This window comes from Lissotriton helveticus, chromosome 5_1 (assembly GCF_964261635.1).
Source record: "Lissotriton helveticus chromosome 5_1, aLisHel1.1, whole genome shotgun sequence".
In the NCBI taxonomy this organism is placed as follows: domain Eukaryota; kingdom Metazoa; phylum Chordata; class Amphibia; order Caudata; family Salamandridae; genus Lissotriton; species Lissotriton helveticus.
Window position 1 is genome coordinate 1,397,855,592 of NC_136065.1, and position 22,565 is coordinate 1,397,878,156.

At 43.2% G+C, this 22,565-nt stretch overlaps 1 protein-coding gene across 12 annotated transcripts in view; it reads right to left on the reverse strand.

Annotated features, from left to right (window-relative positions):
* The window catches only part of SYCP1 (synaptonemal complex protein 1), a 6,803,167-nt gene that overhangs the window by 5,948,980 nt on the left and 831,622 nt on the right, over positions 1-22,565 (reverse strand). For all 12 annotated transcript variants that reach the window (XM_078644363.1, XM_078644366.1, XM_078644361.1 and 9 more), the window contains one exon: positions 15,554-15,718. In XM_078644363.1, coding sequence (XP_078500489.1) covers positions 15,554-15,718 — 165 coding nt within the window. The remainder of the gene's footprint in view (positions 1-15,553; positions 15,719-22,565) is intronic.

Consider the following 22,565-nt stretch of genomic DNA (forward strand, 5'->3'; position numbering starts at 1 on the left):
AAAACGTAACTTTTGCTATGTAAAGCGCTCTGATACCCGATTCGGTTCGTGTCTAGTTCGCGCTATATAAAACTCTACAAAAAAAAAAAAGTGGTTTATCTCCAAGACTGAAGATGGTGCTATGCACGGTTTAGCAATGCCATTACATCTGTCTGATATTAAAATGGGGGCTTAGTGCCAAAGACAACAGTTTAAAAGACAAAGAACATATTGTGTACTGAATGAATAGTCAATTTGAAAATACATTTCCTCCTAGAGGCCAAGTTTGCTGAAGCATTGAAAAGTACATTTCAAGTGGGGAGGCAGGTCACAATGAACGATGTCTCACCCAGTGCAAATTGCTTACACCATCTTCGTACATGTGTTGTGTCTAATAAACATCGCAAGAGTGGCAGACCTGAGAAGTGGGTATTCTGCTCAACTAATGACTAGGGCAATCCTTTCCCCAACAAATGTTGCGTCAATCTTGCGGATAGCTAAACTTAAGATCCAAGCCTCTAACTTCACTAGTAAAACCTCTTGTCGCCCACCCACCCAAAGAACATATTGTGTACTGAATGAATAGTCAATTTGAAAATACATTTCCTCCTAGAGGCCAAGTGTGCTGCAGCATTGAAAAGTACATTCCAAGTGGGTAGGCAGGTCACAATGAACGATGCCTCATCCAGTGCAAATCGCTTACACCATCTTCGTACATGTGTTGTGTCTAATAAACATCGCAAGAGTGGCAGACCTGAGAAGTGGGTATTCTGCTCAACTAATGACTAGGGCAATCCTTTCCCCAACAAATGTTGCGTCAATCTTGCGGATAGCTAAACTTAAGATCCAAGCCTTTAACTTCACTAGTAAAACCTCTTGCCGCCCACCCACCCAAAGAACATATTGTGTACTGAATGAATAGTCAATTTGAAAATACATTTCCTCCTAGAGGCCAAGTGTGCTGCAGCATTGAAAAGTACATTCCAAATGGGTAAGCAGGTCACAATGAACGATGCCTCACCCAGTGCAAATCGCTTACACCATCTCCGTACATGTGTTGTGTCTAATAAACATCGCAAGAGTGGCAGACCTGAGAAGTGGGTATTCTGCTCAACTAATGACTAGGGCATTCCTTTCCCCAACAAATGTTGCGTCAAACTTGCGGATAGCTAAACTTAAGATCCAAGCCTTTAACTTCACTAGTAAAACCTCTTGCCGCCCACCCACCCACCACCATTATTCATTCATGCATCCATCCAGCCATCACCCATCCATTCACCCATCCTTCATTCATGCATCCATCACATGCACCCATGCATCCATCCACCCATCATGCACCAATCCATTAATCATCCATCCATCCACCCCCCAGCACTCACCCATCCAGCCATCCAGCCACCATCCACCCATCATGCATCCATCCACCCATACACCCATCCATCCATCCAGTCTTTCAAACGATAATTATTTATTTATGTATTTTGATATGGCAAAACACTTTTATAATCCCGTTTTGCATCCAGTCTGCATTTTTAAATGGCATGTGACGTTTTGCCATTAACATCACATACATATGCATTTTCCAAAGATAAAACGCATTTTTCAAACAATAATTATTTATTTATTATTTATTTTTATATGTCAAAACACTTTTATAATCCCGTTTTGCAGCGGATCACTTTTATAACACCGATGTCAAAACACTTTTATAAAGATGTAATGCCATTAACATCGCATGCGTTGTAATTGCATGCGATGTTAATGACATCGCGCCTTCGTAGCATGCGTACAAAAAGCATGCGATGTGAACGACGATGCGATGTCAAAGTCACCGCGATGTTTTGACACCGATGTTCTGGGTGCTTCCCCTGTTGTTCATATTGGCATTGAAGCCCTTGGCCCTCAGGTTACGTCTGGACGCACAGGAACTAGGCATAGAAATAGGGCCTACAACGCACCTCTTCTCCGCATATGTGGGTGACATTATTCTTCATATCAAAGACATGCGGATTTATCTTCCGTGAGCAAGCCACACCTACAGAAATCGCATTTGGGCCCACAATGCTGCGAGTAGCTCTGCATACGTTTAAGTATTCCTGGGCATCCACGTATACAGAACCTCCACTGATATGTTGGAGGGTAATCTTACTTTTCTTTTTTCTTTCTTTTCTTTTTCTTTTTTGTTAATTTTTATCTCATTTTCTACATTTGTGGTCCTCGGTTGAGTACCTACACAAATAAAATCCTTTGACTTGACTTGACTGTAATCTTAACAGGGCGATCAGAGCCATGAGTTCTAGCGTTGCCTTTTGGACCACGCTACCACTGTCAGTGATGGGCAGAGTAGCTCTATAGAAAATTGTGGTCCTCCCGCGCTTACATCATTATTTCATAGATCTACCCCTGTTGGTTCCACAGACTACCTTTAAACTTTTGAATACCTTGCTGATAGACCTAGTCTGGGGGAATGGCAGGTGAAGGATAAGCCTCAAGATGCTCCAACTGAGTACTAGAAGGGGAGGTCTGGGAGTGACGGATCTCAGAGCGTATTATTACGCCTGTCAATTGCAATGGCTATCTTATTTAACGGCAGGGTGTAATCTGCAAGAAATAGGGTTTACAGAGTGAGATATAAGTAGAGGAGCATTTCACACACTGTTATTACCAAGATGTAGGCCCCTTCACCACCTTCCACCCTTATTACGCACAGAGCTGCAATGTTGGAGAGCAGCGTTACACTACACAAGCTTGCACCCTGCCTATGCAGGCAACATCCCTCTACTGGGGATACCGCTGGAGGCTGGGAGAATCACAGAACGTACAATCGCTCCCTGGCTGGAAGTAGGGATTAGCACAGTGTCTGACCTGTTTAATGATGGGCAGCTACTGGATTACGATAACTTCTTTAGGGAAATGGGGGCGCCGGGGCATTTGTGTATGGTACACGGGGCACTAATCCACTATGTTAAAACGCACGGGGTTCCGCATCGGCAAGAACCCACCACCCACAAATTGGTTAAAACACACTATTACATAGGCCGAGGGAGACACTTGATAAGATGGCTATATGTGGGGATCCGAGCACACGCGGAGATCGCCCTTCTTCCATTACGCACTGCATGGTCCGATGACATAGGGCGAGCCTTAGAGGACAAGGAATGGGAGACAATCATAGAACACCCTAGGAAAACCTCAAGACATACCAAATTCAAGTTCATTCAATCCATGATACTACATAGGGCCTATCTTCCCCACATAGACTAGACAAAATGTTCCCACAGACCCAACACCACTGACCGAGATGCCATTGTGAGGAGCAGATCTAATTCATATGGTGTGGTCTTGCCTGCTCCTGAAGGTTTTGGGATGCAGTTATGTGCTACACGCAGGCAGCCACACACAGGAACATTTCTGATACTATAGAGTAGTGTCTCCTGGGCCTACATAAATCACACAACACGCACAAAATACAATACAAATGTGTGAACCTGTCATTGCTCCTGGCAACACGGGCAATTACCATGCGTTGGAAATCCTAGAACCCTCCCTCAGCATATGTGTGGCACAGAGACCTGATCCGATGGGGAAGTGCAGAAAGTGCGGAAATACGGAGAGAGGAAGCCGGGGGCTGCGTAAAAACCCGATAGCATTGGACTGGGATGTCATGTTAGAGACCCTGCAAGCACAAGACTTAGGGGCAGATGTATCAAGCCTTATGCGACTTGCAAAAGGCCTTTGTGCATGTTTTGGCATGCATCAAAAAATCGCAAAATAAGAAATAGCAAAAATTTGCGATTCCTTATTTTGCCATAGCATTTAAGGAATCGCATTATTGAAATGCGATTTTTGCTTAAGAATTCGCAAATTACCACCAACTTGTGCGAAGTCTTTAAAAAATGCACAATATGGCATTTTTGATGGTGGCATGTGACGCACACACATGCCCATATGGCATGTATGTGCGCCATATGTACACACATGTACATTTCAGGGGTGCAGCAGGGTGTCTTTCAGACACCCCTGCACCCTTGAAATAATTCTCAAATTGCGATTAGCAAATTGCGAATTTGCAATTTGAGAATTACTTCACAATCATTCCTATGGACCTCCTGGCCCAGAGAAATGCATGGGAAATTATTCCTTATTTGCGAATTCGCAAAATGCGAATTCGCAAATAAGGAAGATTAAGGAATCGCAAAAAAAATAGCGATTTTTTTCATACATTCCATTTTGCAATTTCTAAATAGCGATTCCTTAAAAATCACTATTTAGGAATCGCAAAATGGAATCTTGATGCATCTGCCCCAAAGACTCTACTACCACCCCTTTTGGCTTGCAGTAAAGTATGCTAAGCAAATTACTGTAACACCCCGAACGCAGTCATTACAAAGGTGTGATTATGTATCATAAGCAAGGTTGAGTTATATGTGTAAGATACCAGCGAATGGTTTGTTCAAAAGAACTGTATGCTAAATTATGATTGACCTATATATTTGAAAGCTATAATTGTAAACAGAAGGACTGCAGGAGGGGGTGGATTTTTTTTCTTGTTTATTGCAAATAAAAGCGTGAGGGATTATAGACTCAGATACAATGTTGGCAGGTATATAAGCGAGACATGATAGTTGTTATTAGGTGCTTATATCACTTATAGCCAGCATATACTGTTTGTAATGTACTTACCTACCAGATGAGGTCATACACAGTAATTCCCATCGTAGCTTCGTTACAATGTATATTATCTCACATTTTTCATGTATTGCATCAGTGATATTATGATACAAGAAAATAATAAACATTTGTTTAAAGCAAATCTCTGGGTATGCTGATAAATGAAAAATATGAAAAAATGGACACCGCAAGTAAGAAAGCCAACTTACTTCTCAAGCCACACAAATCTTCTCATCGTGAACAAAGAGACTTGTCAGCAGTAAACATCACAGCCGTTCCTATATACCTGATGGTATAGCTTGGGACAAAACAGAATATGAACTTTTGGGCCCGTCTGAGCTGTTGAAATTTCCACACTTATTCAAGATTTCATTTAGTGACTTTATTACCTCTAGTACCTGTTCTGATGATTGGGACTTCGAGACTGTTAATAATATGATGTCTGATCTGGTGATGTCTGAGGTATTCACAAATCATGAATATTTAGAGGGTTCATCAGACTATGAACAAATGTATTGTTATAATCATTATGGTCATCATTTCTTGCACAAAACTGCAATGCCTAGAAATGTATATATGCATAACCAATGGGAACATTGTCCTACACCTCCAAAGGGTAGCTCAAAAACATTTACGAATACGTTTCCATATTTTTCAAGGTTCAATGTATCCAATGCTGAAACATTTTACTTTAAAAATGTGAACAGGACAGGAATGAAAAGTATGTTAACCAATACAAAACAGATTTATTCTGCAGCCTTTTATGCCCAACTGTCTAGACAGGGTTTCAACTTTTGGAAAGACAACATTGAGACAAAAACTGTCTGGGGTTCAAAAGATGGGCAAGTACAGGGGATAGAAGCTTTGTTTAGAGCCTGTATCATCCCTGAGCAAATTATGTTTTAGAATGACACTGTCCAACAAACGTCTTGCCTTGGGTTAGCCAAGATCAAGGACATGAACACACCGACCATACCTATACCTGCAAGTAATAGCACTACACGGGGGGAGGTCGACGTACATAATATTTTGCATCACAACAAATCAGATCCAGATTGGAACAAATGGTTGCTCTGGCCCATAGACACAAACAACTGTCAGTCTAAATTCCTGAACAAAACTCAAGGTTTCAAAGTCAATAGGCCGGACCCAAGATATGTTCAAAGACAGCATCCTGGGGTAATAACAACATATAGTGTAGGGAAGCTATGCCTTGATTGGCTACAGAAAGCTACACTACAGGATGGAAAACAACACTTATCTTTCCTTAACGATGGCGCAGACATTAGGGAATTCTTGCTAGGACCAAGAAAACCCCGTCAAAAACGTTTCATATATGCCGGTATATATGCTGCATATAACGAAATATGGAAGATTACGCAAGCAGAGACTGCAGAACGAATACAAAAAATTGATCATTTTAATTTAGAGAAATCTCTCTCTGTAGTAGACAATGGGTTAACGACTCTGTCGTCGAGGATATAATCATTGGACAGCATTGTGTCTTCTGCCATAGACATCATGGAACAAGACTTGGTCATGTTGCAACATGGTCAATCTCAGCTACGTTCTATCATGCTATTAGGTTGGACGCTCCAAAATTTGCATTCAGGCTATGTGCCTTGACATTTAATCAATATTACGTCACTTTTTTCAGAATTCAATCTCACTGATAAACAGATCAAACTGGCACAAAGGGGAGCAGACTATACGGTGCCGAGCATTGAAAAACTGGAAAAATTACCATTCACAGTGGCAGAAAAACCAGCTACAGAATGGATAATACATGGAACAATCACTCTGCCGGTTACAATTTTCCATTTTCAGTACTGCCTAAAACACATACCAGCAGGCAAATATGAAAGGTTGGGTAAAAAATACATCAAGACATCCTGGGTTTTACCATACACACACAGATGTTGGAATGGGGGACGTGTAATGTTTCTTAGCGGTTCAAACTGTGAAAACGCACTAAGCAATTCTCTCCTTTGCCAGCGTATTCATTTACACGGGGTCTGCGATGGTTCTTCTAACAACTTATCCTGTCACCTGCAAGGTTCACCAGTTGCAGTGATTGATCCAATTTTTGGACAACTTTCAAATGGAAGTTACCTCATGTTGAACGATCACAGCTGCTGTGGCATGTTGCCAGGTATTCCATATCTAGTAATTGTGTCCTTCAGGGTCACTTGCTGTATGCAAGAATTGTTTCCACAAACAAAGACAGCCAGGGAGTCGCCTTTATGGCCTTCACTGAACATCTCTTCTATACAAATTGATACTCTAAGCAGTATGAAAGCCATTCTTCTGCAAAAAAATGTGCCACTGACCTCGGCCAAAGACACCTATGATCTACAAGTTGCAAGGACTTCTGCCGAGATACATGCCCTTTTGAATACAAACTGCCCTATACATTTCTCAGAAATGTTAAGTCATATCTTAAACCTGTCTGATACGAGCAGTATTGTGCATGTATTTAAGACCGTGTTTTCCGGACTGTTAGCACCTTTCCAAGCAGTCCTCGGAATCATTCCAAACTTTGTGCACTCGGTGTTTGACGGACTGCCCCTCCTTTTGGGACTTGTTGCACGAATACTATTTTTGCTCCTTCTGCTACGATATGGCAAGCCAAATCAACAGTGACACCCAATTCACTGTGGAGAGAGCTCTGCAGGAGATGAAGTATTGTGAGTGCATCGTTTAAATTCTGGGGTTACCTCATATACGAGAATTAAATATCACATGGTTTCTGTCATTTAGACCAACCTGTTCTACGCTGCCTGCTATTCGGTGAAGAATGCGTGCTAGACATCTAACACTCCCATCAGTCATGCCAAAGGATGTTGACACTCTGCTGGACCCCGTAACGGCCCATGCTCTGTGTTGTCCCCATCGGCTACCAATTCTGATGACGGCATTCATTGAGATCTCACATACGCAAATTGCTGAGGTACGAGAGGAATCAACAGGTGCGCAGGTAACATCCGATACAAACATTGCTGATGCGACCAATGCTGAAGGCGATAGTTCACATCTATGTGCGGTTAATCTTCTAAATGAGGTAATCCAACTTTCACCTACAATGGTAGACAATTTTTTGTTGACAAACATAGAAGATTTCATGTTTTCTCCAAGCCCTAACACTGACTTGATTTTGGCACACAGTGTACTGAGAGAATTTGACCTTCATTTTTCAAAACAAGGAACTAACTTTGGAACTTTTTCCTATGATTACATTTTTTTCCAAATTTGTATTTTTAATATTTGGCACAAGTAATCTGCTTATAGTAGAACTATTCATAGAGAACAAAAATTCTTTGAATACTTCCAGAGACAATATATGACCTTGTCCACATACAAACAGTTTGCTGTAATCTGACATGAAATGGTTTCGGTCCTCTTTTTTTCTGTATTTACGAGCCATTTCATAAATGTATTTTTTCACGATTCATTCAATTTGCATTTCAAATGTCAAATATATGCTTAGAATGAATACTTGCTTTAATGTGTACAGCACAATGGCAATTTTATGCTCACAACTACTTTGGATACATGTGTTTGAAACATGCTTTTAGCACTTCGTGTGCAGATACATTTTAGATATGTTATCATGTTTAGAATTTAGTAACGTCGTACATACACAAGTGGAGTGGGTGTTGTGTATCGATTTAGGTTCCGAATGAATTTCCCGATTCATGCCCTTATGTAGGTACATTTCACATTGCCCTTATATAGGCATAGAAATCCAGTCCTTATTTAGGCATTGTCCATGCTAACCAAATTCAGGCTTGGCTACTTACACCCGTTCATCTACGTCACAACGAGTTCCTGGAAAACCAGACTCTTAAGCCTTTAGGACTTCCCCTTGCTTGAATATTGATTTGTCCAAGAACTCATTTATTATGCATAAACATCTATTCCTTAGGGGTTCATTCATGACGTTCATATGGCCGACTTCTACTTCAATACTGGCATCCCTAAACACCTTCAAGGTATAAATATACTTTCACTTGCTATGGCAAGGCAGGGTGTGGCTCGGCTACCTACTTGCACGACAAGTCCCGAAGGAAGTCAACTCCCCTACTGACGCACTGACCAGACGCTGTCATCCTCCTTGCCGAGAATCCAGCTCCAGTGTTTCTGACTGCCCTTGCAGGGTGTTAGAGAATCGAGTCCCGGAAAAGAGACCTCTCTCTTTCTAAGGTATGGAGCTGATTAGAATCTAGAGAAAATTTAGCAATTCTTGGCAAAACTAAACTAAATTATAGCTAAAACAGCACCTACTTCTTCCCTCGTACTAGACTTAGGTTAGGTACACTGGGGTAGGATTATTTTAGAAGAACCAGTTGAGTATTTTAGCCTGTGTTATTTATGTATGTATTTTTATATATGTCATAGCAACAGACCATGCTATTACAGTATTATTTTATATTACTGTTTGCACTGTACGCATTATACTTCGCATTCTGTCTTACAATTCTAGCAGTTCATATATCTTGCATGAGAAAGAAGACTGTTCAATAAACCCTTTTTATTGAAATGCCCGTCTCTCTATTTCTGTGCAACTCTGTAGAAACGAAGCATGCAAGATTGACTGAGTAAAAAATGGTTATCTATTGTTTCCACGGCTCTGAAGATATTGTTCCGACTCTAAGGGAAACAAAGTTGTCATGTTTATGCGGTTGTCAGAAATGAATCCCTTCTTGTTCATTCGAGAAAGTTTCTAGTGACCTCTGAGTTAGCTGGCACACACAAATAATTAAGTTTAATGTACTCGACAAAGACATACTGACCTCAGTCCTATGTCAAAACTATAGTGTATATTATTCCAATGCCCAGAGCCTATCAGGGATATAGGAACTACACTACAACACCTTAAATGGTGTGGGAGGTATGATTCCATGCACTGTAAAGCTCCTCCGGGAGGCACTCAGTGCTCCCAATATCAGTCTTCCAGAAGCGGACAGAGACATGTTTCTGCATTCCTGCTGCTGAGCCAAGCTCGAGCAGGGGAAGGCAGAACAATAGATATCCTGTCACAGGGAGGTGTGAGCACCTCCCAGACAGGGTGAAGTGTACTAGGGCAGGGTCGGGGGCACTCTCCAGCGCCACTGAAACTGCTTTAAGGGCCCATTTGATGCTTTCCTTGCATACTCCAGTGCAAACCAGTACAGGAAGCCATTGGCTCCCGCTTTGGCGCAAAACTGGACAAAAGGACATAGGTGTATCCTCCCCACTGTCCTGGGAGGGAACACTGAATCGTCCCAACCCTTTCCTTAGGGTACTTAAGGGCTTACCTGTGGGTGGGTCCCGAGATTTGGTGTGTGACAAGATTCATATCAACACACCACTTCATCTTGGACCCTCTGGGCACTCTGGACTTTGCTCTGGGCACGAGACAGCAACTGGGAATACTCCTGCTGCTCCTGGTCTCGTCATCCTGCTCGTCTGCTGCAACGTCCGTGCTTGTGCTCCATTCAGGATCCTTCCAAAGCCTGCAGATATCCAAGACACCTGAATGAATCTCCCTTGAAGTGAAGGGGTCGCTTCCCTGCATCTACAGGCATCGCAACCAAGCTGACTGGTCAGCTGCTCCTGAACTTCCACAGACTCCAAAAGTTTCAGCAACAAAGGTGGGGGTTCTACAACTCCCTCGAGGCCTGCACTGTCTTCTCACCAAGTTTGAGGCCAGTTTTCCTCATCGGAACGGTAGGAAGCAAACCCCTGTGCACCACGTCGACTTGCCGTTGCCAACGCTTGCGGCTTTCTTTACCAGTGATCTTCGGTTTCCAAGAAGCTCCAGCCTCAAGCATCTCCTATGACCAAGATCTTCGTCCTCACTGCATCTCTTGCAGCGTGGGGCTGCATCTTTGGTAAGCTGTTTGAGGTCCTCTTGCAACTTCTGTGCCTTGGCCTGTGGGTCCCCTCGAGGGTCTTCTTTGACTCCAGTGGGCTCTACTGACTGCTCAGGGCCTACTCCGACTCCCCTGCTTGTGGTTAGTTGCTTGGACCTCGCTGGTCCAACTCTGCACCTTTTTCACTTGCCACGTTGTTTGCAGTTGCCATGGCTTGTTGGTGCTCCCGACGAACACCGACCCTTCAGTTCTCATCATCTACAGTGGGACAGCCCGTGAACGGCTCCTGTTCTTCCACAGCATCGCCAGCTCAAAGGTCATTGTCAACTCGCCTGCATCCCCCGACATTGGTGGGCATTCATCTCCCGTGCCTCCTGGTCACTCCTGAGTGGCATAGACTCTGTACCCTCTTCTTACAGGTACTTCTCAACTTGAATCCAGTTTCGGGTTCCACCAGGCACTTTCACCTTCTTCAACAGCAGCGTCTTCCTGAAGTCCACCATTGAGTTTGACAGCGGTTTCCGATGCCACTTCACATGTATGCACCCAGTTTCCCTGGTGTAGGTATGCTTGTTCCCAGGGTATCCACGGGTGGGGTGGCTCACCAACCTTCTGTCTTTCACAGGGTTTCTTCAGGGTCTCCTGGGAAGGGTCCTTCTTCATTAAAATTGCAACAGTGTGCAAAAGCAGTGCAGTTGTCCACTACAAACCCATTAGATATATTTTTTTTTATTCTTGTTGACAACACCGATTGTGTTTTTTTTCCTGTTTTTCTTCAACATTGGGGGCCATTCAGAAAAGCATGTGAGTATGGGAAGTATAACTTCATCAGTACTCTTAGGTACTCTTATGTGTTTGTCAATCAGCTGAAAATATTTAACTCCCAATTAGTAAAATTACCAATGCAGGCACAGTTGTTTCTATTGGTACCACTGGTATATGAGTATAGCAATTCTAGATGTTTTGTGACAAATTTACAAATGTAAAAGTATGTTAACGAGTACTGCAGGAGAATTACTTTATGTACTCCAAAATGTATTTTTGACTTTGTCTTATCACTGACAATATTCTGTTAAATTGACCAACTATTAAAATGAACACATTATGGTTAGGAAATCCTACCGCTGAAAATGTGTGGACTTCTATTTAGCGACTCTGCGCTTATTTGCAGTCTGACACATGAAATTACCTGTCATATTTAATTAACAAATAAACACATGTGCAGAGTGTATACACTGATGTCTGAGATACAATAAATAAAATATAGAAAAGGAAAATATTGCTTCTACAATTACTGTACAAAAAGAAGTGAAAGACTGTCACTGAATTGCACTAGGTAGTTGTCACTATACAGTACTTGTGCTTTAGATAACGTTGCTTAATTTAAAGCGTTTAATTAAATTTGTATTATATGCAAGCTTTATTCTTTGTTTGTAAACTGCTAGCAATGTAACACATGGTATAACTGGCTTGTAAACTGGGGTTTCATAGTTGATAATGGGTCCCATGTCAAATCTGACACCTTTAACTAGACCAGGCTATTTAGCCAACAAGGTTACATTCTTTGACTTTTAGTTTTGATCATTACATTAAGTCACAAGAACTCAGCAATCCCAGCATTTTCTTGGTTAAAAAACATTACTATTCAAAGGTGGCACACCACTGGAACCTGGACAGTAGTCGAAGCAGTCTATTGTAAAATGGCCCTCTCTGATGGGTCACCCCAAACATTTTGCATTCCTCTGCCTATTTTTTCTGATATCGTTTCTGTTGGCTTTCGGACTCTTAGCACTTTACCATCGCTAACCATTGCTAAAGTGAATGCACTCTCTTCTCTAAAAATGGTAACATGGGCTTATACCTAATTAGTGTATTTAATTTAGCTATAATTCCATAGTAAAGTGCCCTAAGTGTGCCTATAAGTTAAATCCTACTAGTCGGCCTGCAGCACTGATTGTGCCACCCACTGAAGTAGCCCTTTATCCATGTCTCAGGCCTGCCACTATATAGCCTGTGTGTGCAATTTTAAACTGTCATGTCGACCTGGCAAGTTACATTTCTTAAGAGGCCTAAACATTACATTTTTATACACATATGTCATCCCCATGGTAGGCCCTGCATGACCCACAGGGCAGGGTGCAATGAATTTAAAAGGCGGGGCATGCACTTTTCGGGAATGCATGGCGTTACAATGCATACCTTTACAATACAGTTTTTACATCGCAACATACCTTACAACGCAAACATTTACTTTGCATGCCATTGCAACACATTTTTTTAAACTACATTTACCACGCATTTCATTACATCGCATTATACCTTTACAACGCATACCATTACAACTCATTTAGGGTAAGTGTTGGATAGTGTAGGGTTAAAAATTACTATTCTAACTCCAGGGGATGCAACAGTAGGGTAAGTGTTGGCTAGTGTAGGGGTAAAAATTACAACATTTTAACTCCAGGGGGTGCATCAGGAGGTTAATTGTTGGATAGTGTTGGGGTATTATGCGTTGTAATGGTATGCGTTGTAATGACATGCGATGTAAGTCCTGCGTCGTAGTGACATGCGTTGTAGTGTCATGCGTTGTAGTGACATACAATGTAGTGGCTGCGATGTAGTGACATGGGTTGTAAAGGATGTTGCGATGTAATGACTGCGTTGTAAATGTAGTGCGATGTGATGACTGCTTTGTAAAGATTGTGAAAAACTTACAATTTCCTTATTACATCTGTTAAGTGTAATTCTCAATTGTGAAGTGATCACATTTTCAAGTTTGGTGTCACTGGACATAATTTCAAATCACAACTTATGGTGAAGATGAATTTTAAGTTACCGTTTAGCAAATCCGACTTTTAGAAAGTTGCCATTTACTTACTTTAGCCATTTGGCACCTGCCACCTGTCTGTTCAGTCTAGGATGGATGACAGCTGAGCTTTGTGTATTCCCTCTAGACACAGCCACACACTAAGGAAGCTTATATGTGTTGAGATGGTCCTTCCTAGGTGATGGGATGGAGGAGCTTGGTACAGCCTCACACTTACAACTGAATTGGCTGTGTCTTGTTTGTACACAAAGGGCAGTATAACCTCCTGTAGTGAGTCTGAAGCCCTGCCAGGAAGGGGGACTCAGTGCACTTAAAAGCTTTCTCTGAAGTCTCCCCCACTTCAAAGGCAGAACTGGGTATAAGTACTGGACCTCTGGCACCATAACTTCAGTACACTTCTGGACCTGTGACTACTCTGCCAGGAAGAAGAGTCGTTGTGCTGCTGAAAGGTCTACCACTCTACCAGACTGCTGCCTTGCTGTGCTACTGCCTTTGCTGAGCTATCCTGCTGCCTGCTTTTCTCCTGCCTGGGTGAGAAGGGCTAGACCTACATTACTTGAACCCAGAGCTACTGCAAGGTCCTGGTGGCTTGCCTCCTGTTCTAAGGCTCAGGGATGTCAAAGACTTCAACTACCTGGATCTGCGTCTGGACTCTACAAGCTGTTAGTCTGCCCTGCTAATTGGTGGCACCTCAGTCGTGGAAACTTGGAGTGAGGCCTAAAGTGCTTCTACATCTAGAACCCATGCATCCTTATCAGAATCAGTGCATCTTTGCCTTTGCTTGAGTCGTACCTCACACTTTGTCATTGTTGCACGGAGTGGACCCGGTGCATCGCTTTCGGAACCAGAGTATCGCCCTAGGAATCTATGCATCGCCTAACGCAGGATCAACACCTGTGCATCGCATTCTAAATCAGTGCTTCGCACTCATAACCAACGCATTGCTGCAGTTATGTGGAGAAAACCAGCACGTTTCATTTCCTGCCTGTATCAACAGGGATGCATCGCTTCGGCTGCACATCACATCTATGGTGACGAAAGTGAATCCTGGATCAAAGTACTTCGGTTCAGTGGGTCCAAGTGGGTCCCTGCATCTGGCCCGCGCTTCATCATGATCGGCCGAAACTTTTGACTTTCCCCAGTCAAACAAGATCAGATAACTCATTTAAGTGCTTATTGCTTATAAGCACTATTTTACATGTATACTTTAATAATTCATATCTCAACTTCTACTTATTGGATTGTTGTAGTTTTGGTCTTGATTTATTTATAAACGTGTTCTTTATTTTCCTACTCTGGTGTGGAGTCTTTTTGTAGTGTTTTCACTGTGTTACTGTTTAAAGTGTTGCACAAATACTTAACACCTTGCTTCTTAAGTTAACCCTGACTGCTCTGTGCCAAGATATCAGAGGGTGAGCAATGGATAATGTAGGGTATGTTGTGAATTACCCTAACTAGTACTGTGGTTACTGCTTGGACAGGATGCATACCTCTGTCAAGCACAACCACAATTTCTAACAATGGCTCTATATTAACATCCCCAACAGCACATAAAAAAGAAATTTCAAGCCACTTCAGAAGGAAAACAGCGTTTACATCGCAAGCGCTACAACGCATGCGATTACAATGCAGTTTTTACAACGACCGCATTGTTACAGCGCAAGCTATTACATCAAAAGTGGTTTCTACGACTTGCTGTAGGGGGAGCGCTAAACTAAGAAATAGTATAATTTACTATTCGAACACCTTCCCTACTGTTGCACAAACTGGAGTTGGAATAATAAATTATACTATTCCTAAGTCCAGGGTGCCCGCTACAGCAAGTTGTAGAAATGACTTGCAATGTAATGGTTTGCGTTGTAACAACACGGTTGTTGTAAAGACCTCGTAGTAATCGCTTGCGTTGTAGCGCATGTGACGTAACATCGCATATTCCTTCAGAATTCAGTGACTTTCTTTAGGCACTGTGCCTGTTGTTTCACACCCTATATAAGTTTAGATGAAAAATGGTTATTACTATTATGAATATTATGAATTAGAAATAAGATGGATCGCTTAAAAAGGTTTCATTTTTAAATAATAAAACTGAACAGTCTATAATCTCTTAAAATCAACATTTGCATCGCAGTTGCATTTAAAGATTTACCTCTGGTTAAGAAGGACGTTTACATCATTTACAAAATTCAAAATCAGAATGCACCATAGACATATTTGAACTTGCCTGTAACTCCTGAATGGCTTTACGCTGTGCATCAATTGTCCTTTTGTTATCATGCAATTTTTTCTCCTTGTGCTGTATTTCAGATTCTATAGATCCTTTCCACCTTTTAATCCTTTCTGCTTCATTAAAGAGCTTAGAATAGAGTTGACTAACTGGCTCCAAACTCTAAACAATCAGGAGAGACAAAATGAAAAGTAGTTCTCACAGTTACAGAAAAAGTTAAAGTTATTGGTCTGTAATCCTAGTACCTTGAAACACAAGGAGAGGGGCTCTACAAACCAAATTGATGGAGCACCCAAAACCGTAAGGCTAAAAGAGAAGGATTCCCTTTGGATAGGATACAAAATAAACATATTCAAGTTCCTCTCACCATTCATCCATAGCAGCACTGAAAGCACGCGAGTGAAGCACTTATAAATGAACTAATACGTTTAGTAAAAATATTCCTCTAATTTATTAAGTCAATAAATTTCACAAATGCATATTATACATAGATCAAACAACATCACTTCATGACATTAAAAACAGTTAAAAAATAAAAAGCAATTCTAAAAAGAGAAACTATAAAGACAATACACTATGTAATTCCTGTGTTAACTAGGCTAAAGTTATAGACAGCATGGATCACGGAATTAATTTCGTCATTTAGAAGTGCTTCGCTCGCTTGCTTTCAGTGCTGATAGGGATGAATGGTGAGAGGAACGTGAATACGTTTATTTTGTATCCTATCCAAAGGGAATCCTTCCCTTTTAACGTTGTAATCCTTGTACTCCTTCAGGGGATTCTACATTAAAGTAATGACGACTGAATAATCCCACCTCTACACGAGATCCCAGAGCCCCAAACACAAATTATGTATACATACACAAATTTGCAGTTCTTACAGTAAAGTGGTTATCCCCACCTACAATGCCAGTGCAACCTCAATGGGCGCAAGTCCCTGTTTTATAACCAAATCAGCAATTCCATGAGAATCATTGACTTGCACTCATAAGAAATATATAAAGTGCTAATTTAATCCCCTAAGTGAGGCAAAAACCAGACGACGTCAGAATAAATTGGCACTTCGATTACATCTCCTGGGTGCTTTGGACATACACTACACAGAGGAGGTCGCCAATGTGTAGTTATGGTTAAACTATAATTTCCATTGGAAAATACATGCTCTTTGTTTGCCTATAATTATTGACACTATGGCAGGATTTGCTCAATATGACGCAAGACATTTTGCCATGCCACGTTTCGCGTAGATCAGTATAGGGCGGAAAAAAAGTTAAGGGGGGGCAAAGGTGAAAGGTTTCTGGGTGCCTACAGCCTGCTCAGCTGAAAGTATTTTGCACAATACTTGCAATGGAAGTAGAACTTTACACACCATAGAGGAGGAGCTTGCTTGGCTATAAAATGGCCGCATAATAAACCCTCTCCACCATCCTGGCATATAATCCTGCAAAATCCTACTGATTTCTGCCTTGGAAACACTGTACTTTTTTACTGACGGACTCCTGGTGCCTTCCTGCTCCCGACAATCCGGCACGTTTGAACCCTACTGGCTTGTGACGCTGTGTTCCTGGTCGGGCCTGTGGGCGGTGGCTGCCAGGCTGCTGGAGGGGCCTTGTGATCGCTGCCCTGCGGCATGCTGAGTTTGGGGTCACGGTGCCTGCCGGGCCTCGTCTCAGGGGATTGAGTACTGGGCTTTAGTCCGCTCCGGATCTGCCTCCTGTTTGGAAAGGGACATTGCCCAAGTTGAGGTTGACGCTGGGGCTCCGTTTCTCAGCCCTGCCTTGGCCTTGTCTGCTGCATCCTTTGGAGCCTGCACCCACTTCTACTGACGGTGGGTGGCTGTGCGCGGCCTCAGCTGGGCTGGCTTGCGGTGCTGGTTGGCGTCTCCTGGGCCAAGGGACAAAGACTGCAGTGTTGCTGGTGTTGTGACCCCGGAGCCCGGATTCACATCAGCCTTGGTTTCTGGACCTCGTGGGGCCCTCTCCTATTGTCAGCGAGCTGTTGTGTGCTACCGGGGCTGGGCCTGGGAGGGGGGAGGGCTTGGCCTGGTGACCGCTCTCTCCTGGATTCATTCGTACGTTTGCTACCTACCGCCTCCATTCGGCCAGCTGGACACTGCTGTTGGCCCTGCCGGGGAAACCTGCTCTGCACAGCCTGCTGTTAGGATCTGCTCACCCGCATAATAAGTGTACACCACTGACACCGCGCAGGGTGTTGAGGATGAGGTGGATGGCGCCTCCCAGTAATACCGTGACCGTTGCTCTTGATGGAACTTTTGACGAGCACCCTGGGCGGGAACCATAACTGTCTGTACTTACAGCAGTGCCCAAGCAACCTTGGCCAATGCCCGGTGGAGCTGTTCTATGCAGCTATAGAGGAGTCTGGCTCTGTTTCACCCCTCGGCCGCCACCTACCCAGCCGGACATCAGACATTGCTTTCCTCGTCTCCCCATTGTGTTTCTTTTCCCTCCACCCGCCTCCTCCCTCTATGATTATTTGACTGCCTCCCCTTTCCCAGCCTGCTTTTTCTGTTTCCCTTGAAGTACTTTCCCCCTTGTCGTTTTTTTCTATGCTACGCCATGCTTTAGTAACTCATGTAACTATGTTATACTGTTTACCTTTCTATGTTATGCGATGCTCCAGCAACTTATGTAACTATGTAACAATGTTCTGAAACAATGTTCTACCTCATGGAAAGTGTTCTGATACCTAAGGTATAGCCAGCGCTATATAAAACTTTTCAAATAAATAAAAATAAATAAAATAAGGCCCATCCAGGTCAGCTGTAGGTATTCACTGCATTGGAATGGCGCGAAGACCTCTCTGCCACTGGCCTTCACTCCTGGTGGGTTCGCCACTTGCTTATAGGGGTTGCCGCTCGTGGGTGCTGACAACATACGCTGTGTGCCCTGGGAGAAACTAACACGGGGAAGCCTGAGAAGTCCCAAACCAAACTGCACATTGAGCCTCGCAAATCGAGTAGATAGATGGAACAAGACAAAAATGCCTCTGAATCTGGCTCTGAAGGTGGTGATCCTCCATCTGACTTTGATATAAAACAACTATTGACAGCCATGCACAGTAGTTTGAATAAAATTGATGGAAAGATCGATTCTCTCCCGGTTGTATGATGTTACAACGCATTCCGTTGTAACGCGTGCCTTTTTCACCCATGCGTAACAACGGAATGCCTTTCCCACGCATAACCTTTACCACGCATACTTTTACAATATTTTCATTGTAAATTCATGCATGGTAAGGGCATACTCTTGGTAAATGTTACTCCCCCACCCCGAGACCCTTCTTACAAATACCCCTACCCTGCCCTTAACCCTTAAATCGTACCCCTGTTTTTTTTCCTTAAATCTAATATTCCCCTTACCTCTCCACGTTGTCTCTTCTCAATGTTCTTCCGTGTTGATGTCGCACGTCGTTAAGAGGAAACTGAAGTGTCTTGCCATTCCCTCTAACGACGCTGATTGCCTCCAGATTCCCTCCACATAGAAGCTTCAACAGGTGCGTTTTTTTTGTTGGGAGGGGGTGGTAACCTCCCAAGCCCACTGTTTTTTTCACCCTTTTTTTGGGAGGTTGGGGGAGAGACCCCGCCAAGCCCCCTTTTTTTTTTAGCATTTAACACACATGCCGTTACTAGTAAAGGTATGCGTGGTAAAGGCCACTCGTTGTAACCATGCACTCGTTGTAATGTATGCGTGGTTAAGTTATGTAGTGGCCGTTTCATTCTCTCTCGTTACGGATGGATAGGATGCGCAAGCATCTGGATAAGCATGCTGAGCGCTTAGACGTGGTTGAAAGACGAGTCTCGGAGGTGGAGGACACCTTGAACTCTGCTTCACTGTCCCACACTGCCTTGGATAATCAACTTAAGGTTCTGCAGGCTAAGGCAGAGGATTGCAAGCCCGCTCTCGGCGGAATAACCTGCGAATCGTGGGTTTTGGAGAATCCACCAGTATCCCCAACTTGGAGCTCTTTGTTGAGCACTTGCTAACATCACTGCTGGGTACAGAAAGTTTTTCCACTATGTTTGTGTTAAAGTGCACCATTCCCTGACCCCACGTCCTGTCCCTGGGGCGCCGGCCCGCCCTATTATAGCGAGGCTCTTCAACTATAGAGATCAGGACAGGGCGCTCCAGAGAGCCTGGGAGATGAAGGATCTACAATACGAGGATATGCCTGTCTCTCTATATCCCGACTTTTCCCAGCAAGTGCAGGATGCTCGGCGATTGTTTTCGCCATTCAAGAGAAGGCTCCGCGATCTGCAGTTAGAATACAACATGATGTATATTGCGAAGCTGAGAGTCCATGCTGATGGGAAGGCTCATGTCTTCACTGACCCTGCGCAGGTACTGCAGTTTCTTAAGCAGCACAGAGAAGGTGCAAAACCCAAGAAGTGCTCTGCAGACCCGCATGAGGGACGTGAGAAAGACACTGTGGCACAAGAGGATTGACAACTCCTCCACATAAACTTGGGGCTGTGCTAGGCGGGCCCTGCTGGGTGGATACTGCGGCTATGGTCCCAGATCTCACTTGTGCTGTTGGGCCCGTCGAGGCTGGTGTTTGTCTGCTAGAGGTTACATCGCATTTTTCAGTAAGGTGGACTGGATATGTTGTGATAATCAATATTATGTATACCATGCGGTTGGCCCTTCCCTTCGATTTTGGCATTGCTTTATGTTAACTATAGGCTGTGTGATGTGTATACTAGTGGCAGGCCCTCCCTGGGGACTCTGGTGCGGGAGGGGTGGGTAGGGAGTCACACTTAGTATGTTTCTTTAGTTATCAGGGTAATATGTGGCTGTGTATGTTATTCATAATGCTGGGACAGGGTAACTCACTAGGAGGGAAACATCTGCCCCACAGTCTGTTCCACAAGGGGTTTCTTAAGAATTTTGGTTGTGGTTGCTCTTATCATTTTGGGAGTGATCTCCTGTGCTCTTAGTGAGTGCACAATATGGTTTGGGGAGGGGGCTTCATCGTCTATGCACTGTTGGGGTGGGCATAGCGTGGGAGGGTGGGCGGGTTTGCTTGATCTGTACGATTGAAGCATGCATTAACAGTACACCTGCGTTCTTTCACTGCTAGACCTTTTTCAATGTACATGTACATCATCTTATCTACTGGTCATGAACAGTATGACAGACCTGATATCGATCCATAACGGAGACAAGAAGATTTGATTAGTAACATTGGATGTCAGAGGGCTAAACGACTATAGAAATATTCAGAAAGTTGTAGCGTATCTGAATAGGAGCAGTGTAGATGTTGCCCTGCTCCAAAAGACACACTTGCTGGTTGATAGTGGCAAGTTAACGCACAAATACTTTCAGGGCAAGATTTGTGCATCAGGGTTCACCAATCATGCTAGGGGGTATTAATATGGATCAACCCCAAAGCAGGGATCACATTACAGAACTTATTGTTTTTAGGAAGGCTCTGAAACCCTGGTTGTTCAATGCCTAATGCCCAAAGTGATCCCCCCGTGACCAGGTCTTAGGTGGACATCTTACATAGCGCCAGGACACCCTTGGGTAGCAGCGCGCTTTATAAATGTCAGTAACATTAACATATTAACATTAACATTAACATTACTTGATACTGAAGCGGATCCCAATGGGAGATACATCATAGCGAAATGCCATAAAGAGGGTATGTAGGAAACATTCCTATTGTTGATGTAACTTGGAATGTTGATGTGGGAGCTTTGGAGCTGTCAGTTGGTGAAGCTGGAAGCTGATGTAGTTTGCTGTACCTTGAGAGAATAAAGAAAGCTGAATTTACACTCGTGTGGTGTAAATTACTACATATTTTGGCGAGGAGGATGAGGATGTAATGAGAGCCTTACAGGACATTTTTATTTTAGATTATTATTATTTTAATTTGTTATGGAGGTCTATTGAATTAGTTAATTATATTAGTTAATTATTTTATTTGTTTTATTAAATCTTGTTTTCAGGATGGCTGAGCAAAGTATGATGGCACCTCTGACAATTTTACATTGTGAGAGCGATTCCGGATCCACGTTTTCCTGTTTGCTGCGAGTGCCGCGAGTGTGCAGGGAGCAGAGAGACGCCGAGGCCGCAGTAGTTGAGCTCACAGCCAGGCTCCAGCATCGCTTCTGCCGTCAGGTCCAGCATCGGGCTACCTTACCGGGGGGCAATTGGATCGTGGCCCGGTCCGGCTCAGCTGTGCTGTGCTGTGCCGGTTCACCAATAATAATGCTTAATCAATAAATATAGACAAAGTCGTTGCTATATTTGAAAGCGACATGCCCAGCTGGGCAGAGGTCTTGGTATTTACTTTTCAGTCAATGTAAAACATGAATAACACACAATATACAAGACAGGGCACAAGCCTGTACCCAGTCAATCTCACAAGAAATATCAGGACAGGGATCAATTAAAGGGAACAAACAAAAGGGCTTAGGCAAGAGCTTAACGTTCTGTAAACTTGTTAATCGCACAGTTTTGATTATAAAACAGAACAATATTGACACCTTCACAATTTTAAGGGGCAAATAAATAATTCAATGTGTGTAAGGTGCTCATAGTTGTCGACGGCGTTTCGATCCGTTTAACACATTCTACGGATCTCATCAGGACATTTAATGTATGCCTAATAGTAAAGCAGCCTTATTTGCCTAAAGGGAGGAAGGGAAGGAAAATACCAAAAGACATCCGTAAGGACAATTTGGAAAGGACGCATGTATACATAGCGTGAATTTTGTGGGCATGCACTCTGTGGGAGGAAGGTTTGAGTGCGACAGGCTGATATCAAGTACTGAACAAAGGATACCTAAACACATGCAAGAAAACGAAATTGAGGTTGGTACATGTGCATGATGTGAAAATTACATTCGGCGCAAGGTGTGAAATAATTATATTCAGCGCAAGTGCTGAGGCTGGTTAAAAAGGTTAAAAAAGGGGGGGAAAAAAGAGGTGACGGCGCGTTCATCCAGGCTAGTGAAGATGACATTGGAGAGAGAGTCAATATCTAC